The 23,841-nt window shown below is 41.0% G+C and overlaps 1 protein-coding gene across 1 annotated transcript; it reads right to left on the bottom strand.

The window, feature by feature from the left end:
• Positions 1-16,701: 16,701 nt before the first annotated feature.
• ZNF425 (zinc finger protein 425) lies at positions 16,702-23,474 on the bottom strand. The gene is given in 10 exon segments (XM_036314030.1): positions 16,702-16,991; positions 16,994-17,199; positions 17,201-17,654; positions 17,657-17,718; positions 17,720-17,780; positions 17,783-17,882; positions 17,884-17,910; positions 17,912-18,309; positions 18,312-18,670; positions 23,407-23,474. Coding segments are annotated over 10 exon segments (2,025 nt in total).
• Positions 23,475-23,841: the final 367 nt, after the last annotated feature.

Here is a 23,841-nt window from a genome sequence, read left to right as displayed (position 1 = left end):
AGAAGAAGGAGAAGAAGAAGGAGAAGGAGAAGGAGAAGGAGAAGGAGAAGGAGAAGGAGAAGGAGAAGGAGGAGGAGAGGTTAAGTTGAAGAAGCCAGACATGACATTGTGTATGATGCCATTTAGACAATATTCTGGAAAACACAAAACGACAGGCACAGAGAATGAACCAGTTACTGCCAGAGCCTGGGGTTGGTGGAAGGGGATGGTTCCCAGGGACTCAGGGCAACATTTTTAGGTGAGAAGGTTCTATGTCTGGATTGTGGTGGTGGTTATACAGACATTTGTATATTTGTCAGAATTCATGGAACAGTACACCTTAAAAAGGCGAATTACTAAATAAATACTTATTATATATCAAAACCTAAACTTTTAAAATTGCCTTTGTGCTTTGTGCACTTGGAAACAGCAGGGATGCATGGCTCCCTGGCTGCCCTGGAAGAATGGGGGTCTCCGACGGCACTCAGCAGGGCTGCAGGGAGGGGTTGAAGGGGCACCTGCAGAACGGCAGGGAGGGCTGCAGCACCACCCAGAGGTGCCCTCTGCCTCCAGCTCACGGCCCCTGCCACCTCACAGGACCCCCCCACTCGCTCCCTGTGGTTCTAGGGAGGAGGGACCTGGCCAGGATGCCCTGAGCAGCAAGAGGTCACTTGGGGTCTAGGCTTTGTGACTCCAGGCCTGGGAGCCTGGGGAGTGGGGTGAGGGGAGGACGTGGCCTGAGGGCCTGTGTGGGCTCATGACTGCCCCTGACCTAGTTGAAGGCCTGGTGGCACCGCTGCCAGGGAAAGAAACAGACACGTCAACACAAGTTGGGGGAGGAGAGCGGACCTATTTGGGGCAGGAGACGGATTAAGAAACAGACATTGTTCCCCATGGATCTTAGCTGTTTGCTTTCCCGTTTGGATTTCAGCTGTGCCCCAATTCTTCCTGTTCCAGGCTGCCTGCAGCATTTGAGCACAAGGCTACAGAGACTTCACTGATTCCATTCTCGCCAGGAGTGCCAGGCAGGGCCTGGAGCTTGTATTTCCATAAGGGAACTGACCCATCTTCGACTCTCCATCGGTCTTGTCTGCTGAGAAGGGTGGGCCTAGTCTTCCTGTTCAGCATTAGCCCACTGCCCGCCTTCGGCCTGGCCCTGCCATGACTTTCTGAGGCAGAGTCAAGGACACTGATGGCTCTGGAGCTTCGGGCTCAGGTGTTTAGGAAGATGACCCTGAGTGTATCAACTATGAAGGGGCCCAGAAGGAAATAGAATTCCACTCAGAAAGTTTAAATGAAGGTACTTTCATAATGGGACTAAGAGTTGTGGGCGTCTTAAAGGGACACAACAAGTGAGAAGTAGGCAGTCCAGAGATGAACAACAACAACAAAAAAGGCCAGGGGCTAGAATAGTGTGAAATCATGAGGATGGAGCCCCCATAATGGGATGAGTCTGATAGGAGAAAGAGACAGGAGCTCTCTCTCTTGGTCATATAAGGACACAACTCAGAGGCTGCTGTCCACCCTCCAGGAAGCAGGCTCTCACCAGACACCAAACCTGTTGGCACCTTGATCTTGGACTTCTCAGCCTCCAGAACTATGAGAAATAAATGTTTGCTATTTAAGCCACCTAGTTTATGGTATTTTTGTTATAGCAGCTCAAGCTGACTGAGACAGTGGCCTGTGCTGATATCTTTTTGTTCCTCCAGATCCAGACTCAACACTTCTTCATCTTACTCAATGTCCTGTGACTCCTGAAGGGGCTCTAACTCTAGGCTTCCTTGCTCTCTTGCTCTAATCTGGCTCTGGCCGGATTATGTAAAACAGGGGTCACTAGCAGCAGATTGAGGGAGGGAGAGGAGTTCAGTCACAGGACGTGCTCTCCCTGCAGGACCCCATGGGTTGGCTGGCTGTGGGTGGTATATGCTCCATACTGAGGCTCATTGTGACCTACAGCACCATCATTTGGGGGTTTACCTAAACCCTGTTCACTTTGTACCTGTTCCTTGTATGAAGGAATCTCTCCTTCAGTATCCAGTTTGAATGTGCCATCTGTTTCCTGGCAAGACCTTCATAGACACAAATAGGGAAGGTAAACGTTCTTCCATAATTACTTCCAAAAATTACTATAGGAAGATGCTGTTGTTCTATGTTCATGTCAATGAAGTAAAAATGTTTTTATTTTTTTAAAAACATTATTTTTTAAATATGTTTTTATTGATGAGAGAGGGAGAGAGAGAGAGAGAGAGAGAGAGAGAGAGAGAGAGAGAGAGAAACATCATTGTGATAGAAAAACATCGGTTGCCTTCTGAATGCACCCCAACCAACCTGGACAAGTGCCCTGCTCCAGAATTGAACTGGCAACCTTTCAGTGCTTGGGATGACACTCAACCAACTGAGCCACACTGGCCAGGGTGTAAAATGTTTTTAAAATACTATACCTTAGTATGTAAAACCACAGTTTTAGAGCTGGAAGGAGTTTTATAAATCATTTAGATGACTGCCTTCATTTTATAGGTGAGGAAGCTGAGGACCCAATAGGCAAATTTTCACTATTGGAAAGGGCTCCAGATTCCTTTACCTCTCAGAAAGAAACCTCCCTCTTGGTTTCCAGGCCACTGGCCTTGGTCCTGGCCTCTGGGACCCCTAGGGAAGCCTGACCCTCTTCATTAGGAGACAGATACTTGAGGATATTTGAAGAACACACTCTCCCAAAATAATATTTTCTAGGCAAAAAATTGCTTTCTAGATTCCTTCTAAAATCCTGATTCACACCTGTTGGCCAACACTGCTAGATGCTCTTGCCCCAAAATGAAGGTACTTTGTCTAAAATTGTGTTGTCCAACATGTAGCCACTGGCCACAAGTGGCTATTTAAATTTAATTAAATCCAATTCCTCAGTTGCACTAATTTCAAGTACTCCGGAGATAGCCACAAGTGGCTAGTGGCTACCATATTGGATTTGCAGATTTAGCACATTTCCATTACCACAGATTAGAACATATGCATTACCACAGAAAGTTCTACTGGGTAGCACTAGAGTAAGAAGGGAGTTTGATGGGACTTGTATGTCCTTTGATTTTATGCTTTCCTTTTATTAATGCAGTCAAGTCATCTTGCTGGCCCATAGGATTAATGAAAGCCTAAGCACTTTTCATATGAACTACCTTCAAGACAGAGCTTTCCATTCATATTCTTATACCCTTTATTATTACCATTGTAACTCTTGTTATAGGAATTGACTTTCATTCAATTTGGGCCCTGCATTTCAGTTTGTTAAAATAATTTAACTTAGACTCTCACATCTGAAATACTGTTTTCCTCTCCCAGTTTTGTGTCATGTGTGGGCTTCATTAGCATGTCCTTAATATCTTCTTGAAGTTCATTATGCAAAATATTACACTGGGCAGCTCACTCAGAGAGACATGTCACTTCTGTGTTTTTTAAAATATATTTTATTGATTTTTTACAGAGAGGAAGGGAGAGAGATAGAGAGTCAGAAATATCAATGAGAGAGAAACATCAATCAGCTGCCTCCTGCACACCCCCCACTGGGGATGTGCCCGCAACCAAGGTACATGCCCCTGTCCAGAATCGAACCTGGGACCCTTCAGTCCACAGGCCGATGCTCTATCCACTGAGCCAAACCGGTTAGGGCACATGTCACTTCTTTAAGGTCTTAGAGCTTCTATTATTCTTGGCATGCCTGTCACTCTACTGCTGTTCCTGACCCTTCCTCCCGCAATCTCTATTTGAAATTGCTGGTAGATTTCATGGTTTTTCCCGCTGAGCCCAGAATTCTTGGGGCAGTCACTGCCAACCCACCAGACTTGATTTTCCAGGTGGGACCCCTTTTCTTCCAGGCAGACCCAGAAGTTTTGACTAATGCTTGGGATACGATGTCTCAACCAGTTATAAGTTCACCAAAGACAACATTATACAAACATTATTTTAGCCACAACATGGTAATCAGAGAATAGGGCAAATGCTTTGTTGACATCTAGAAATACCATAGAAGCTGATGGAATGATCAACTGGAGTCAGACAGACCTGACTGGAAATGCTAGATCTGCACTTCTGAGGTTGAGTGACATCCAAAAGGTCACATGATCCCGCTGAGACTCAATTTCTTGGTGTGTAAAATGGTTATGATACCTAGGTTGCAGGGTTGTTGAGGAGATTAAATATGTATTTATATACATAAAAAGGTCAATCCCTGGAAATTTTATAAAATATTTAAACAAACTAATAATGTTTGAAAAAGGTCACTGATCATTCTGGGGCCAGGGCAGATTCACAAAAGTACATGAGATTAAAAGTCTCATTAAATAACCTCCTTTTCTCCTTTTCATAAGAAAACTTAACAATATTTACATGTAGAGAGCACTTAACTATGTGTCAAGCTGTATATATAATATACTAGAGGCCCAGTGCATGAAATTTGTGCACTTGGTAGGGTCTCTAGCGGCTGCAGGCTGAGGCCTCTCTCCCTTCCCCCAGTCGGCTCTGCCCCCTGGTTGGACTCCCGGATGACCTCCCGGTCGAGGGGACAATTTACATACTATGCTTTTATTATATAGGATATGATATATATTATACAGTATACATACTTCATATTACTGTATGAGTATACATTATATATTTTATTTTTATGTTATATGATTTATTATTTATTTGATCTGTATCTAAAAATCCCCCCCAACTCAGTCCTGAGGCAATCTGCTCTTTGTCATTATAATTTGCATTTCTAGAATTGCATATAATTGAACTCACACAGTATTTACTCTCTCTGTCTTTCCCTTTCTTCTTACACTCAGCATAAGCATATTGAGATTCATTGTGAAGATATCCCACCACGTGTTTATCCATTCACCTGTTGATGGATATTCGGATCATTTTCCATTTGTGACCACAGCACATAAAGCTTCCAAGGAACTCATATACAAGTCTTTGTAGGGACATATGTTTTCTTTTCTCTGCATAAATATCTAAGCATAAAATGGCTAGATAATCTGATAGGTGCATGTCTAATGTTTTAATAATCAGACAGACTCTTTTCCAAAGTGGTTGTAACATTTTCCATGATCAGCAGCAGCATATAAAATTTCAAGTTCTTCCACATCCTTACCAATACTTGGCATGGCGGGTCTTTTTATTTTTTTATTTTAGACATTTCAATAAGTGTAGAGTGGTATCTCACTGTGGTTTTAATTTGCATCTCCCTAATGATAAATGATGTTGAGGACCTTTTCATGTGTTTATTAGCCACGTGCATATCTTTTTTGGTGTCATGTCTCTTTAAATCTTTTGCCCACTTTTTGTTAGGTTGTTATATGAATATTTAGTTTTGAGACTCCTTTATATATTGTAGATACAAGTCCTATATCAGATATCTGTTTTGCCAAGTTTGTAGTCTGTCTTTTTATTCTCTTAAGAGACAGAAATTCTTAATTATGATGAAGCCAAATTCTTCAAGTTTTTCCTCTATGGATTGTGCCTTTGTTTTCATATCTAAGATACCTTTGCCTAAGATTAGAAGTTTTATAGTTTAAAGTTTTACATTTTGTCCTATAGTCTATTTGATTTTTATATGTGGCATAAAGTATGAATTGAAGTTGAAGTTGTTTTTTTGCATGTGGATATTCAGTTGTTCTAGCACCATTTTTTGAGAAGACTACTCTTACTCAACAAAATTGGTTTTGTACATATATTGAAAACCAATTGTTCATATATATATGGGTCTATTTCTTGGCTGCCTATTTTGTTCTATTAATCTACTTGTCTATCTTTATGCCAATACTACACTGTCTTGATTACTATAGATTACTAGATAAATATTTTTTCACTCATTGGTCAAACATTTATTGTCTGCCTGATATGCATCAGTCACTGAGTTAGTTTAATGCATAATTAATATCTTACAATAGACATTTTTATTCTGTTTGGCAAATTAATCCTAACAGTTCACCTATCTCAAAATTTGTACTCAATTAATACATTGATTTTTAAATAAAATGATGAAAAAATTAGCCCTTTAAAAATGTATGGATGCACTTATCTTGGGATAATGTGGTTTAAATTTACTGTCCAATCATGTTGACTTCTGGATAAGTCTTCAAATCAGGGAGTGTGGCCTGTGAAAATCAGTGAAAAAGTTCAAAACCTTCTCTAGAGTTAAATCAGGTACTTAAATGGTTCTTTTTCATCATTCAGCATGAATATTCCATATATGTCTCTAAAGTTTGAGTTTCTTCTTTATTTCAAGGAGGGGAAAAGGCAATGAGGGATCAATATCTGTTGTTTCCTGGCCTGGCCAAGTTCATGTAAAACTATCGCACAGGAATTGAATTTTCCCAGCAGCCTTCATAAGGGCCACATGGCTCCATAACAGTGATCTGTGAGCAGCCCTGGGAACAGGACTGCATGGGCTTCTGGGAGGGGCCATGGGAAGGATCTGATCTACGTACAACAGTGGTTGGGAATACAATTGTTTTTAAATGTCTCTTTAGAAATGTAGGCTTCAATAGTTTATATCCTCCCTCTATAGCTTATTAAACACTTTATAACATTTGGCAAAATCAGGTAGTGTAAGTTCTTCAACTTTGTTCTCTTTTAATGTTGCTCTTGGTTATCTTAGGTCCTTTCATTTCCATATGAATTTTAGAATCAGCTTGTTAATTTCTATAAAAAGGCAGTCTGCTGGGATTTCAACTGAGATTACATTTAATCAGAAAATTAATGGGGAGAATTTACAGCTTAAAAATATTGTCTTGCAATCCATGAACACAATATAGTTCTCAGCTTATTGATTGATTGATTTTTATTTCTCTGAATAATGTTTTATAGTTTTCAGTGTATAGGTCTTGTTCATATTTTTTAGATTTAGTCCCAAATATTTCATATTTTTATGGAGTTGTTATAATATTTTTTAAATTTCACTTTCCAATCATTCACTGCCAATTTGTACAAATACAGTTAATCTTTGCACATTGATGATGCCACCTTTGAAAACTCGTTAATTCTAGTCTCTTTTTAGTAGTTTATATGGGATTTCCTACGTAGATGATCATGCCATCTGAAAATAGAGACAATTATACTTCTTTGTTTCTAGTCTGTGTGCCTTCCCTCCCCACCTTTCCTTATGTAGAACTTGATCTCCAGTAGGGTGTTGAATGCAAGTAATAAGAGCAGACATCCTTAACTTGGGAAAGCATTTAGTGTTAGTTGTAGCTATTTCATACAAATTCTTTGTCGAGCCTCCTATTCCTGGTTAGTGGAAAGTTGTGTGTTTTTTTTTTAAAAAAATCAGGAATGGATGTTGGATTTTGCCAATGATATTTTAAAACTAAGAGATGATGATATGGATGATATTTATGAGTCTGTGAATATGGTGAATTACATTGATTTTTGACCTATTAAATCAACCTTATATTCCTGGGATAAATCTATTTGATCATAATGTACTACCCCTTTTATATAATGTTGGATTTGACCTGCTAAAATTTTCTTAATAATTTTTGCTTTTGTATTTATGAGGGATATTTGTCTGAGTTTTCTTGTAATATCTTGTATGATTTATACTATCAAGGTAATGCTGGCCTCATAGAATATTTGGAAGGCATTCCCTCTTCAATTTTCTAGAAAAATTAGAATTGGTATGAGTTTTTCTTGAAATATTTCATAGAATTTGCTTGTGAAACTACGTTTTCAGTTTTTGTGTGAAAGGGTCTTTAATTGCAAATTCAGTTTGTTTAACAGACATAGGACTATGAAGATTATCTATTTCTTCCTGAATGAACTTTGCTAGCTTTTGTTTCACATGACATTTGTCTATTTTATCTAAGTTGTCAAATTCATTGACATAATAATCCCTCTCTTCTCAATACCCATAGAATCTCTAGTGATTTTACTTCTCTCATTCTTGATATCAGTAATTTGTTTCTTCTCTTCTTTTTCTAGTCATTCTTTCTACTAGTTTATCGATTTTCTTGATCTTCTGAGTGAACCAACTTTTGATTTCATTGAATTTTCTCTGCAATATTTCCTATCCAATTGATTTCTGCTCTATCATTATTTTCTTTATTTGGCTTGTTTTAGCTTTGCTTTTCTCTCCATTTTAGTGGCCCCTAGTTGGAAGATAAGATCATTGGTTTGAGACCGTTTTTCTTTCCTCATATAGGTATTTAGTTCTAAAATTTCCTCCTACTACCTTTGTGGAACCTCACAAGTTTTGATATACTGTGTTTTCATGTTTCACTTAGTTCAAAATTCTCTTAAATTTTCGATTTTTTTCTTTGACATATGGGTTATTTATAAGTGTGTTGTTTAGTTTCCAACTATTTGGAGATTTTCCAGAGATCTGTCTGTTATCAGTCTCTAATTGTAAAAATCATAATTTATATATCTTGAATACTTTTGAAATTATTGAGACTAATTTCACAGCTTAGAATATGGCCCATTGTGAATGTGTTAAGTGCCCTTGAGAAGAATGTGTATTTTGCTGTTGTTGGGGTGTTCTGTAATTGACAGTTATTCAAGTTGGTTAATTATGCTGTTTAAGTCTTCTATATTTTTACTGATATTCCATCTACTTTTTCCACCAGTTACTGAGAGAGCAGTGTTGAAATATCCAGCTGTAATTATTCATTTGTCCTTAGTAATAGTCTTTGTTCTGAAATCCACTCTGTCTTAGATGAATACAGTCACTCCAGTTCTCTTTATATTCATGTTCATAGTATATATAATTTACATCATTTCCCTCTCAGTAATTTGTATCCGTATACTTAAAGTGAATTGGTATGCAGCATATAGTTGAGTTGTGCTTTTTAAGCTAATATGACTCTGACTTTAATTGGGCTTTAATTTGATGTGATGATTTATATGGGTAGATTTAAATCCTCTATATATTTATTTGTTTTCTATTTGTCCTACCAGTGTTTTTTTCCTCTTTTCATTTTTCGTACTTTTCTTTTAGGATATTGAATATTTTTTGTTCCATTTTATCTCCTTTGTTGGATTATTAATTAGTTATATATCTGTGTGGTATTATATTAGTGTTTCTTTAAGGTTTATAGCAAACATCTTTAATTTATCACCATCTATTTCACTGCTACTACATACTATAGGTACTTTCAAACAATATATTTCTGTATCTCTACTTAAGGTCAGCATGCTATTATCATACATTTTATTCTATGCATGTTATAAACTCCCCAATACATTTTATTATTTTTTTGTTTTAAACATTCAGTTATTTTTATTAAAATAATAAGAAAAATATTTTATATTTACCCACATAGTTACCATTTCTAGTGTCCTTCATTCCTTTTGTTGATTCACATTTCCATCTGTATTATCTTTTGCTTGAATGACTTCCATTAGCATTTCTTGTAGTGCATTTCTGCTAGTGATGAATTCGTGCAGCTTTTGTATGTCTGAGAACGTCTTCATGCCATCTTGGTTCATGAAACATATTTTATTGTATGTAAAATGCTAGATTGACACCTTTCCCCCAGGTAATATATAAAGATGTTGCTTTATTGTCCTTTTATGGTTTGTGTTATTTCCAATGAAAAATCTGTCATCCCCTGAACATAATATTTTCACTTATTTGTGTGCTTTTAAGATTTTTCTTAGTTGCCAGTTTTAAGTAAGTTGATTATTATAGTGTGTAAAATTGTGTTCCTGCAAAATGAAATGCCCAAGTCCTAATCCCTGATATCTGTGAGTGTGACCTTATTTGGAAATACAGTCCTTGCAGATGTCACCACGTTAAGATGAGGTCATGCTGGATTCGCATGGGCCCAGGAGGCAAAAGTGAGCAGGGCCCACAGTATCACCAGTACCTCTGCGTGCCGGCAAGAGAGAACGTCTTGGCTAAGAGCTGGGGCTGGAGATTATCTCTCAACAGGTAGTGATTGAAACCCTGTCATTTGGTGAGCTCCCTGATGGAGCTGGTTTCCTGGGAAACAAGCAGAGAGCAAAGCTTGAGCGCTGGGTTTGGTCCAGGATGGAGTGGAGAGAGGGAGACAGGCAGTGAGAGGCTGTGGTGTGAGTAGCAGGGCCTTTAAAGTAAACCAGCCCAGGGCAAGTTCCCTTAAATTTCTCAGCCTGAGTTTACTTGTTTCTAAAAAAGAGTTAAAAGGTGTACAAGACAACATTTTCTGCAAACATTGTTACTGAAGAACAAGAAAGCTCTAAGTCAGTGATGGCGAACCTATGGCTCACGTGTCAGAGGTGACACACGAACTCATTTTTTTGGTTGATTTTTCTTTGTTAAATGGCATTTAAATATATAAAATAAATATCAAAAATATAAGTCTTTGTTTTACTATGGTTGCAAATATCAAAAAATTTCTATATGTGACACGGCACCAGGTTAAGTTAGGGTTTTTCAAAATGCTGACACGCGGAGCTCAAAAGGTTCGCCATCAATGCTCTAAGTACTGGAAACCAAGATTACAGGTGGGTGGGCCTACAGTCACCAAGAATAGAAGTGGGAGAGGCCCTTGTAGCCACTTAATCCAACTTTCACAGAGGAAGACACCAAGGCCTCAAAGACATCAGGGACCTTAATTTGAAGAGACTCAACTCCTACAGAAAGAATTAGGGAAGTAAGGTTTCCCCGATGTCAGTCATTACAATCCTGAGAGAGGATAGGAGGACCAGCCCAATGTGGAGTAGCAACACCAGCAGGTGGCACACAGAATTGCATGCCTACCTCCCCGGTTTGGTTGTTAGGGGGACAACATGATATAACACTTGGGAAGCAAGTCCTTAGTCCTCAGAATTTGTTAACGTGCAAAGACAATTTTCTCAAGACATACTTAGACTGACTGAGTTCTTAATGTCATTTTTAACCCCTTTAGGGAGCTGGCTGATTTGGTTCCACCTGTTTCAGCCTTGATCAGATTCCTTGTTCATCATCACAAGCCTGCCTGATTTCAGGACCATCAGTCTCCTCTATTTACCTCAAAAGGTGAGTGGGGACTCAGAATTCCATGTGAGTGCTTGGGGGGAAAAACGGAATTAAGGAACAAGGTCAATATTGAGATTAGATCTTAACATTCTTTGAAGACTTCAGTTCTTCACTCTAAACTGAATCAATCAGAGTCTAATTAATTCCTGTGTGAAGGCACAAGCGCAGGACCTGCCTTACCCACTCTGTCCCACGTGGAATTAATGAAACGGGAGCAGAGTCTCTGTCATTCTGTGCTCAATACCCTAGCTGGCTGGGAACAAGAAAGAATCAGGGCAGAGCTCAAATACAGAAGTGGAAAAAGAAGCAGGCTACACTCCCCAGGGAGAACTTTCTATTTCCTAATGTTTCCTGCCCCAAATAGCTCTGCTCCTCCCGATTTGTGTTTATGTGCTAGGCTCCTTTCTCTTGCAGCAGATGCCACCAGACTGACAGTGTCTGAAGTAGGTCAAATAGGGCAGAGGTGGTGATGAATTGACACAGGCCCTCCAGCTAAGTCGTGCCTTATCCTCACACCCCCTCCAGTTCCCTGGCATCTCAGGCTGGCCCCTGCTCCCCAGGACCATGGGGGCTTGGGGAACCTTCTGTCCAGCTCCAGGACCCTGGACTTGCAGGGTTTCAGCCCCCTTGGCTGGAATGACAGAGTAAGGTAGATCTTTTTTTTTGTAATATATTTTATTGATTTTTTTACAGAGAGGAAGAGAGAGGGATAGAGAGTTAGAAACATCGATCAGCTGCCTCCTGCACACTCCCCACTGGGGATGTGCCCGCAACCAAGGTACATGCCCTTGACCAGAATCGAACCTGGGACCCTTGAGTCCGCAGGCCGACACTCTCCGCTGAGCCAAACCGGTCAGGGCGACATAGTAAGGTAGATCTTTATGTCTTCAGCACTTTTGGCGTCTCCCTAATCCTGAGCCCTCTCATTCCACTCTAGCTCTGATGAAATTACTTCAGAGGTCATTTATCTGTTTTCCACAGAAGCCAGAAAACCACACTGCCCTTCTAGTACTTCTATTGCATTGGGGGCTGTTTCAAATGGACAGATAAGAGCTAAGTCAGGGGTCCCCTATGTTCCAGGTGACAGCATTGGAATAGTGAGTAAAGAATAGGTTTTAGTGCCAAACAAACCTTAATTCAAATGCCAGGAGACTGAGACTGGGAGAAAGAAATGGCTTTCCCAGTGTAATCCATATGGGGCAGAATCTAGTGTTAAACCACAACCTGACAATTTCTACTCCAGCCCATTCTTTGCTACGTCATTTAAAATTTTTATTACCTATGAGTATCTCTCTCCTTCCTTGCTAACCTTTGTTAAGACTCTAGGTTCAGATTTCTTCTTTTCCGCCCAATGCCCTTTAAGAGGATAGCAATGACATGCTATGACTAATATTTCAGAGAGAAAAAAAACATTGTATTGAAGATGGCCATCAGCTGCGTTGAAGCAAAAATCCTGATAGATACTGTGAACTTGGGAAGGGGGATATTGACAGAGAATTTTGCTTGCCAATGGATTAAAAACTAATTTTTCCATTTTCACTTCTGGGTAGTATACCATAAGTTATGGTAGACCAGTACTCGCACTGTATCAACAGAAAAACCTGAATAATTTTTTTTTTTTTTTGGAATCACAGCGTAGGAAAGTTATGAGAGCAGTGAGAACTAAAGGAACTACATATTTCAGAGAACCAACACTGTTACAAAATGAGGTGATATTGCCAAGTTGCCCACAGGTTTTTGTCCCTCCTCTCCCCTGGGGACATTTGCCAATTGTCAATGCAGGCTGAGACTCAGACTTGGCTCAGAAAGAGGCCATCCACAGGAGCAGAGAGGAACCAGTAAAGCTCTCAGGTGTGGCAGGATCTGGAAGAAACAGGAAACTTGAGAAGCCCCAAGTGCACAATTTCAAGCTGAATGAATGACTGGCAAGACGCTAGGCTAACATGAAGTTAAAGGACAGGAGTGGCCGTGCTGTCGCCAATGCTTAGGGAAGGAAGGCCCACCACAGGAAGGAACCTGCCTCAAGATCACCACTCCTGTCCTCCCCAAGACAGGAGCCAGGCTGAAGCTCCTGAGGTGAAAAGCTGGAGATGTAGGTGGGACCCCCCAGCTCTCCTGTAGGCTTTCAAGGCTGAGGAGTTTGAGACCGGCCAGGCTCTCAATCAGGACGGCAAAGGCCATGCCTGGGAAATAAGGATCAGAGAGAGAGAGACTGAGCCTGTCTGAGGTCTGACTGCAAAGGCAGCCAGGACCCAGCTGGCCCCTGACTGGATGGAGGTGATCAGCCAACATAGGGCAGGGGACTCTTCTCAGGTGGAAGCAACAGTCTGTGGATGGAACCTCTTTCCCTTTCCTTTTTCTAAATGCACAATGTCGAGTATTTGAATTACATTTAATTAAAATTAAAAAATTAGAATTACAAAGAAACAGGAACATGTACCTCATATAGACATTAGCATTGCCAAGTATTGATGAAAAAGAAAACCAACTATGTACCAGTAAGATGTGTTAAATATAAGAACACAGAAGGTAGAATGTAAAATAATAGGAAAGAAATTATGGAAACACTGTCCTAAAGATGGCTGGTGAAGCTGTACCCCGCTCAAAGCAGACTGACAGGCATGAATAGAGTCAGAATCACTCAGGATTCAGACATTGGTGGCACCAGATATGGAGCTTTAGATGAACCATAATAAATATGTTAAACAGAATGGAGGGAAGGTGGACAGAACAAATGAAAAGATTAAAAACTTGGTGAAGTTAACAAAAAAACAACAACAACAAAAGCCAGGAAGCTAAGATTTAGAAAAGTTAAATACCTGGCCCAAAGTCACATGCCCTGCAAGTGACATGGCCAGAACCAGAACATGCTTTTCCCAACTGCATCAAGTTTCCTGGGAGCAAGGCAAGAACAGGTAATATTCTTTCTTTTTTAAAAAATTTCTTTATCGATTAAGGTATTACATGTGTGTCTTTATCCCCGCATTACTCCCCCATCCCCCCCCAACTCATGCCCTTACCCCCTGTTGTCTGTGGCCATTGGTTAGGCTTATATGCATGCCTACACGTCCTTTGGTTGATCTCTCCCCCTTACCCCCACCCTCCCCTACCTTCCCTCTAAGGTTTGACGGTCTGATCAATGTTTCTCTGTCTCTGGATCTGTTTTTGTTCATCAGTTTATGTTCACTATATTCCATAAATGAATGAGATCATGTAATATTTATCTTTCTCTGACTGGCTTATTTCGCTTAACACAGTGGTTCTCAACCTTCCTAATGCCACGTCCCTTTAATACAATTCCTCATGTTGTGGTGACCCCCAACCATAAAATTATTTTCGTTGCTACTTCATAACTGTAATTTTGCTGTTATGAATCATAATGTAAATATCTGATATGCAGGATGTATTTTCATTGTTACAAATTGAACATAATTAAAGCATAGTGATTAATCACAAAAACAATATGTAATTATATATGTGTTTTCCGATGGTCTTAGGCGACCCCTGTGAAAGGGTTGTTCGACCCCCAAAGGGGTCGCGACCCACAGGTTGAGAACCGCTGGCTTAACATAACAGGTAATTTTCCATGCTCAAACCACACTGGCTTCTGCAGACTTGAGTTTTACTTCCCTCATTCATTTCTGAAAGTATATCTTCAACAAGCATTCAGCAACCAACAGTGAGAACTTCAGGGAATAGAAGTTTCTGAGACAGCACTACTGGAGGAAGCCAACTGGATTCAAAAGCCGATATGAGACCTCCCGGGCTCAAACCATCTGCTTGGATCCATCCCTTGTTCTAGCTAGATGGTCATTTGGGAAAAACCTGTGCTCTGAAATTATCTAATTCTAGAGGTTCCTGGAATCAATCAGGAAGAAGCATTTTATCTCACCCCCCCCCCACCCCCCATGGGTACTAGGAAGCTCTGTGACTCTTCCTTGACCCATGATCCTGGAAGATCTCATTTGCTGCTTAAAACCCCCTAATAGTTGGGCTCCCTGAAAAGTCCCTAAGAATGACAACAAACACAGCTCTCAAATTTTGTAGGACAGCGCGAAGTTAATTTAATTTCCATCAAAAGTTGATCATTAAATGTATATAGCAATGTCTGAATTGTTATCTCTTCATAAGAATTTTGGCTTTAAATTCTTTCAACAGCCAGGCTGGTGTTGCTCAGTGGTTGAGAGTTGACCTATGAACCAGGTGGTCACAGTTCCATTCCCAGACAGGGAATATGCCCATGTTGCGGGCTCAACCCCCAATGTGGGGTGTGCAGGAGGCAGTGGATCAATGATTCTCTCTCATTATTAATGTTTCTATCTCTTCCTCTCCCTTCCTCTCTGAAATCAATCAATAAATCAATAAAATTTTAAACAACTTTATTAAGGTATGATTTACATATCATAATATTTACTCACTGTAAGTGTACAACGATCTTTTTTATTTTAGTAAGTTTATAGTTGTGCATCCATCACTATGATCCAGTTTGTGAACTTTTCCATCATCCCAGAAAGTTTCTCTATGCTCCTTTGCAGTTAGCTAATCACCACTCCCACCTCAGCTTCTGATTTCTGTCTCCATTAATATTCCTTTTCTGACTATTTTGTGTAAATTGACTTATACAGTAGGCAGTATTATGTGTCTGGCTTCTTTCACTTGGCATCATGGTTTTGACATTCATCTATGCTGTACAACATATCAGAGGTCCATTCCATTGTTGCTTTATAGTATTCCAGTGTATGGATATACCACATTTGTTTATCCATGTGCCACCAGTTAATCAAAATCCTGGTTATCTTTTATTGGGGCTCTACTGAATGGTGGTGCTAAGAACATTCACATACATGTTGGATAGATTCTTAGGAGTAGAATTAAGAAATGCCAAATTGTTATCTTGTATTACCACCAGCAAAGTAGGAGGGTTTCAGTACTTACACATCCTTGCCAATATTTGTTGTTGTCTTTTTTAATTATATGTCTTCTGGTAGGTGTATAGTGATATCTCATTGTGAATTTAATTTGCACTTCCCTAATAACAAGTGATGTTGAGTATATTTTCCTATGCTTATTAGCCATTCATTTATCTTCTCTAATGTCTACTTAAATAATTTGTCCATTTTTTTCTTTAAGTTGGGTTGTTTGCCTTCTTATTATTGAGTTGAAGAGTGCTTTGTATATTCTGCATACCAGTCTTTTATTAGATACAGGATTTACAGAATTTTATATCAGTCTTTGGCTTGACTTGTCATTTTATTGGTGGTGACTTTTGAAGCAAAAGAGTTTTGATTTTTTAAAAACAAATGAGATGGTAAATGACATTTATTTTGAGCAATATAGAGAAATTCCCACAAGACACAGATGTCCTCTCACCATTTGAGAGAAAATGAAACTCACTATGTGAGAAGATGGAAAACCTTAATTAAATAAGGCAGCCCAGTAATGGAAAGCACACTGAGGCATTTGGGGGAAAACAATTCCATCTGTAACATTTCTTCACCGAGACTGTGGGTACAGAATTGAATGAAGGCATTATCATGCTTTTGGATGACACAACAGTGGATAAAATAACAGAACAGAATAAAATGTTCCTTCCATGATTGGCAGGTTTTGCCTGTGAGGATTACAGAGGGGAGATGCCTGACTATCTTATGCCTAAATTACTTGGAACCATTGTCAAGGAGGCGTCACACCCGGTCTCCTATGCATCTGGCCCATGTGTCTGAAGCCAGTGTTCTGTGAATTCTTTATCCTGATTCAGCCAGAGCGAGCCAACAGAGCTCACTGTCTGTGTGGCTTGACCTAGAGACTGATGGCTTTTCCCTGGCATGCAATGGAGCATTATGGGTGTTGAGTGCCCCCAGGTATGTGAAGCTCCTTCCACACTCATCACAAGCAAAAGGCCTCTCCCCTCTATGATGGTGCAGATGGGTCTTCAAACTTCTCTTCTGGAGGAAGCCTTTGCCGCATTCGGGACACCTGCAGGGCTTCTGTCCACTGTGCGTGTACAAATGGACCTTCAAACTCCCCGGAACGAGTAGCTCTTGTCACACGCTGGACACTGGAAGGGCTTCTCACCACAGTGAACTCGAATGTGTTCTGTGAGCCTGTACTGCAGCCGAGTGAAACTTTTGCTACACTTAACACAAGAGAATGGGGTTTGGCCACTGTGTTGGAGCAGGTGGCTTTTCAAATGTCCTTTGAGACGGAAACTCTTATTGTGCTCAGGACGCTGGAAGGGCTTGCCCCAGGTGGATTCTCGTGTGCTCAGTGAGCTGAGACTGCTGAGTAAAGGCCTTACTGCACTCGCTACAGGGGAAGGGCTTCTCGCCACTGTGCATCCGCTGGTGGAACTTCATGGAGGCCTTCCAGGAAAAGCTCTTGCCACACTCGGGACACTGGAAAGGATCCTCCTCACTGAGAAGCCACCTGTGCTCAGTGAGGTGTGAGTGTCTGTGGAAGCTCTGGCTGCACTCGGCACAGAAGAATGGCTTTTCCTTGGTGTGGACCCTGAGGTGCTCCGTGGGCCTTGACTGCCGGGGAAAGGTCTTTTTGCACTCGGCACAAGAGAATTCCTTTTGCTTGCTGTGGACTCGGCTGAGGCGAGTGGGCTTGGAGGGCCGGGTAAACCTCTTGCCACACTGTGCACAGGAGAATGGCTTCTCCTCGCTATGGAGACCCTGGTGGGCCTTCATGGCTTCTTCCAGGAGAAGGTCCTCCCACACTCTGGACACGGGAAGGGCTTCTCCCCGCTGTGCTGACAGATGGGCTTTTAGGTTTCTCTTTAGGTGGAACGCTTTCTTACACTCAGGACACTCAAAGGGCTCTCTCCAGTATGAACTCTGACATGCTCAGTGAGTCTAGCCCTGTGGGTGAATTTCCTATCACACTAATCTCAGGAAAACAGCTTCTCCCCACTGTGTAAACACCTGGTGGGCCTTCACAGCTGCCTTCCCTCCGGGAAAAGCTCCGGCTGCACTCTGGACCATGGGAGGCCTTCTCCCCACTGTGCAGGCGAAGACGGGCCTTCAAACTTCTCTGCAGGCGGAAGCTTCGGTCACACTGTGGACACTGGAAAGCCTTCTCCCCACTGTGCACCTGGACGTGCTCAGTGAGCTTGGACTGCTGGGTGAGACCCTTGCCACACTCCTGGCAGGAAAATGGTCTCTGACCTTTGTGCAAACACTGATGCTTCTTCAAAGTGGCATTACACCGGAAGGTTCTCTCACGTTCGGGGCACCGGAAGGGCCGCTGCCCCGTGTGAATGACGTGGTGCGCAATCAGGCTGCACCTCATGCGGTAGCTCTTCTATCACTCACCACATTGGAAACACTGCTTCTTACAGAGGACCATCCACTCCACCTGAGGTCAGAGCTCCTTCTGCTCTTGTACTTGGGATATGTAGAGGGCTGGCTCTTGGAGTGGCTCCTTCTGTGCTTTACCAAGTCTTTCTTTTTGTGGAAGACAAAGCAGGAATAAAGGCTTGGCCCTGATGGAACTTCCAGGTGACTTGGGGAACCCATCGCCTTATGCTATAGATCATTCTCATCCTGATTAGATGCTGTGATGTTGACATTTTTAAGCAGAATCTCTCTTTCTTGGAGATCTTGTAAGGCAGCTCTTTGATCTGATAAAATCTTATTTTCCTCCCCTGGTAAGGCAGCACTGGAGCCCTGCTTTTGGAAACGATTTAAATGGGACTCCTCCTCTTTTGCCCTGATTCAGTTTATCAATTTGAATGGATTATACTTTTGGTATTGTATCTAAAAACTTTTGCCTAACTGAAGGTCATGAAGACTTTTTTTCTATGTTTCTTTAGGATGTGTTGTAGGTTTAGCTTTAAAATTTACGTCTATGGATCATTTTGAGTTCATTTTTGTGCATAGTGTGAGTCGAGGGTCTATGTTAATATTTTTGTTTTGTTTTGTTAATCCTTTTCCATTGATTTTTGGAGAGAATGGAAGGGAAGGAGGGACAGAAGTGAAGGAGAAAGAGAGGAATAAAGTGTGTGTGTGTGTGTGTGTGTGTGAGAGAGAGAGAGAGAGAGAGAGAGAGAGAGAGAGAGAGAGAGAGAGAGAAGAGAAGAGAAGATAAAAAGATGAGGGAGAGACATATCCATGGGTTGCCTCCTTTGACTGGGGCCAGGGATCGGACCTGCAACCCAGGCACATGTGCTTGAATCAAACCCATGATCCTACAGTGTATGGGCCAATACTGTAACCACTGAGCCAAACCAGAAAGGGCTATTTTGTTTTTTACTTATGGCTATTCAATTGTCCGAAGGCCATTTGTTAAAAAGGTTAACTTTTGCTTGGTTGAATTATCTTAGCATCTTTATAAAAAATTGACCCTAAATTTCAGAACTCTCAATTCTGTTCCATTGATCCATATTTCTATTCTTGTGCCAATGCTATCTTCTTTAGATCACTGTAGTTTTATAGTAAGTTTTGAAATTGGGTACTGCCAGTCCCCCAACTTTATTTTTCTATTTCAAATTATTTTTGCTATTCTAGGTCCTTTGCATTTCCATATATATTTTAGGATCAGCTTAGGGATTACATTGAATTTATAGATGAATTTAGGGAAAATTGTTGTTGAGATAATTTTGAGTCTCCTAATCTATGATATGTCTCCATTTCTTTAGGTCTTTAATTTCTCTTCGCAAAGTTTTGTAATTGCTCTCATATACCAGCACCATCTGCATCTATCATGCTGGTATTTTGTGTTGCTCCTGTTACACCAGTGATTACATTGTCTGTTGTCTCAAGACTAGTTGTCCTTCTCAATGTGTGTGTTGGGGTCGGACAACAGTGATGATTCACTCAAGGTCAGCAGCCCCTGCACTGGCACTAACCTTGGCTGCAGCTGTGCCCACGGCCTGGTTAAGCACAAACATGGACAGCAAGTGCAGAGGATAGGGTTTGCCTCCTTCCATCTCTGCCATTAAGCAGGATCATATCCTTGACACTGTGCAGGAGGGCCTATCTTTACATTCTCTTTGTGACTTTCCAACCAAAGCAATTGAGATTTTTAAAAATGGATCAAGGAGATCTTAGCCTGCATATTGGAATCTCCCTTCACAGATGGTTTTGGTCCCACTGGAGAAGACAGAAGCCAATGCCAGCATTCAGGTGGAAAATCTATGGCAGCCCAAAACATGTCATGCTTCCTAATTTAGCTTTGAGGTGGGCAAAAGGATGTTTTTGGAAGAACAGTCTGATGTTTCGAACTTGGCTGGAGGCAGATATACAGCATCTTCTGGGGAGATGGGGATGGAAGAGTCCTTCTTTCCTGTGGCAGAAGAGGCAGATTCATGCCAGCTTCATCTTTAGGGACAGCCAGAGTTGTTTCCAAGGGGTTGTACTAATTTGTCCTCTCAACAGCAGCCTATGAGGGTTCCTGTGTCATCACATTCTGTCCGCACTCAGCATTACCAATATTTTTAATGTTAGTCCTTCTGGAAAGTAATAGAGTTATTTCATTGTGGCTTTCATTTGTATTTCCTAGATAATTAATATGTATAAAACATTTTATATATGTTTATCGGCTACTTAAAGATCTTGGGGTGTTGTTTTTTTAAGTGTTCAAGACTTGTGCTCAAGGAGGCCTCTACTCATCACATGTAATCTGTTTTTGGTTTAAACATGTCAGTTAAGACCTTAGTGGGCTTTATTTCCTTGCTAGGGACCCCATTACTAGTGACCACTGCCCAAGATCCCTGCTGTTCACACTATTACAATGATTTTCCCGGTCCTGTTACTTACCACAATTCCTGTGTCCATCATACTTCTAATAGTCAACACCTCTGGCCTTTGACTTTCCAGGATGACTTTAGTTTTTCAGGATTACCTCTATATTAATCACTGATGCTCAGCATCTAACACTGCCCCCCTTCTCAGATGACAGCTGCTACATAGGTTGTCAGGTATGCTGAGTTTGGTAAATATGGTAACACGACTTGCTGTAACACAAAATTTTAAAGGCTTAATACAACACATTTTATATTTTGTTCAAGTAACATTCCAATGTGGGTGTCCCTATTTAATGGTCAGTTTCTTCCATATGATCCCCAAATTTTACTTCTAGGTATTTACCCAAGAGAAATAGAAACATCTACACAAAAACACTTGTCACAAGACCCTTCATAGTCATTTTTCTTTTTATTTTTTTTAAATATATTTTATTGATTCTTTACAGAGAGGAAGGGAGAGAGATAGAGAGTTAGAAACATTGATGAGAGAGAAACATCGATCAGCTGCCTCCTGCACATCCCCCACTGGGGATGTGCCCGCAACCCAGGCACATGCCCCCGACCGGAATCGAACCTGGGACCCTTCAGTCCGCAAGCCGACGCTCCATCCACTGAGACAAACCGGTTTCGGCCATTTTCCTTTTTAAATAATAGCCCCAAACTGGAAACAGTTCAGGTGTTCATCAAGATGCATGTGGAATACCACTCAGCAGCATTAAGGAGAGAGCTACACACACACATGCAACAACATGAATTAACCTCAAAACTATTATGTTAAATTAAGGGAAGCAGACATGAGAAAGTACATACTGTTACTCCATTAATAGAAAGTTCTATAACAGGCAAAACTAATGCCCCGTGAAAAAAGCAAGAATGGTTTCTGACCTTGGGGGGTTGGATGGAGTGTGGTCGCAAGTTGGAGTTGGTAGGGGAAGGACTCGAAGTGTCTTTCATGGTGATGGAAGTGTTCGATATCTTGATAGGAGTGTGGGTTTACATGGCTATAAGCATTTTAAAAATTCATCAAATAATATACTTAAGATCGAGGCATTTCTCTCTGTTTAAATTATACCTTAATTTGAAGGGGAAAAACCCTAATCTGATCTCGCATTTCCTCCTTTCAGGATTGATAAACATCATAGTTTGACAAAAAGCAGCACCCTTTTTTGCACAGACTTCCTTTCATAGGAGCCTGGCTGAGGGGCCTGCCTGTTTCCTCTTCTCTGTCAGCCTGCTGTCCTGAGGTGAGGGCACTAGACCTGGGCCTCAGTCTCTTTCAGCCTCTGCTTCTCAACTGGAAGGCCGGGCTGTATCACTGCCTCTTCACAAAAAGAGAAAATTTTAAAAAATATATTTTTATAGACTTCAGAGAGGAAGGAAGAGGGAGAGAGAGAGAAACATCAATGATGAAAGAGAATCATTGATCAGCTGCCTCCTGCACACCCCACCCTGGAGAACGAGCCTGAAACCTGGACACGTGCCCTGATCGGGAATTGAACCACGAACTCCTGGTTAATAGGTCAGTGATCAACTACTGAATCACACTGGCTGGGCAAGAGGAAATTTTTAAACCTACCTTCTCTGGGACCCTAACCCATCTGCTCCTGGACATATTTCCTTGCCTACCAATAAGCCAAAATTCCTGTGGTAACTTTGCAGGTTTGGCAAAACATAACTGTATACTGATTCTTCCCATTCTTGCTCACTTAAATGCTGCTCCAATCACCCTCTCTCTAGATTCAGAGACAGCCAAGCTGTCCTGTTCTGATGCAGTTGATGAAGGCCAATGTAGATAAACTGTCTTTTCCTCCTCTTTTCTTTTTTAATTTTTCAATTACAGTTGACATTTAATACTATTTCATATTAGTTTCAGGTGTACAATATTTGTTAGATATTTACATAATTTATGAAGTGATTCTCCTTGATAATTCTAGTACCCACCTAGTGGTGGGATTGCAAATTGATGCAACCACCACGGAAAACAGTATGGAGGTTCCTCAAAAAGTTAAAAATAGAACTACCTTATGTCCCAGCAATTCCACTTCTGGGTATAATTTCAATGAGTAAAAACCACTAATTCAAAAATATATATGCACCTCTACGTTTATTGCAATGTAATTTACAATAGCCAAGATATGAAGGCAGCCCAAGTGCCCATTAGATGAGTAGATGAAGGAGATGTGGTACGTATATACAACACAATATTACTTGGCCATGAAAAAAAATGAAATCTTGCCATTTGTGACAACATGGATGGACATAAAGGGTATTATACTAAGTGAAATAAGTCAGACAGAGAAGACAAATGTCATCCTCTTTTCTCCCCTCTCAAATTGCATATGCACAAAGGTCGAATTTTCTTTTTCATTTTACATCTTTGTTCACAGTTCAATGAATTCCACTAAAGGCAAATTCAAAGGAATACACACATCTTTTTGAATATTCTACCGCTTTCCCCTCTCTCTTCAAAACTGTTCTGAGTTGCCTCAGAAGAGAAGAATGCCACTTAGCATGTCTAGCCTGGTTGGAGGAATTATGCTCATGGCTGATTGCATGAAGGATAGAGAGTCTACCCACCCTTCCTGATGGCCCAAATGCACCCCAGATTAAGTCCCACTTAGAGCTGTTTGCTAGAACAGCCTCCCAAGTCTGTGCTGCTCTTCCTTTGATTCTGTGCTACCCACCCCAGTATATTACTCACTTCCTTGTTTGCTTCAGGTTCCATATCTGATACTTGCAGGCATAGGTGCCTTGGTTACCATAACCCATTCACAATGTGTTCTTTTCCCATTGTATCTCTAGGACCTTTCTGCTTCAATAATTTCCTGGTCCTGAATCTTAGCATCATGGCCCATGATCTATAAGAGCCAAAAGCAGCATTTATGGAGACTCTGAACCAGATGGTAGATATGGAAGCGAAGGAGGGCAAAGAACAAGGATCTTTCTGGAAACCAAGTCTGTAGGTCTCAGGGATGAGCTACAAATGATGGGAGAGGAGTTGGAATGTTTCTTACTTCAGGAGCAAAAGAAAATTGAGAGCTACCAACACCTTTGGAAGATGAAATAAGTTGTGGAAGGATACCTGTTTGTAAGAGAGGGAAGAATAGGCTTTCTGTTTCAGAGATCCCATGGAGGG

The sequence above is a fragment of the Myotis myotis genome, unplaced genomic scaffold, assembly GCF_014108235.1.
Source record: "Myotis myotis isolate mMyoMyo1 unplaced genomic scaffold, mMyoMyo1.p scaffold_m19_p_6, whole genome shotgun sequence".
NCBI lineage: Eukaryota > Metazoa > Chordata > Mammalia > Chiroptera > Vespertilionidae > Myotis > Myotis myotis.
The sequence above is the reverse complement of the archived record's forward strand: the minus strand, read 5'-3'. Positions and strand labels throughout refer to the sequence as shown.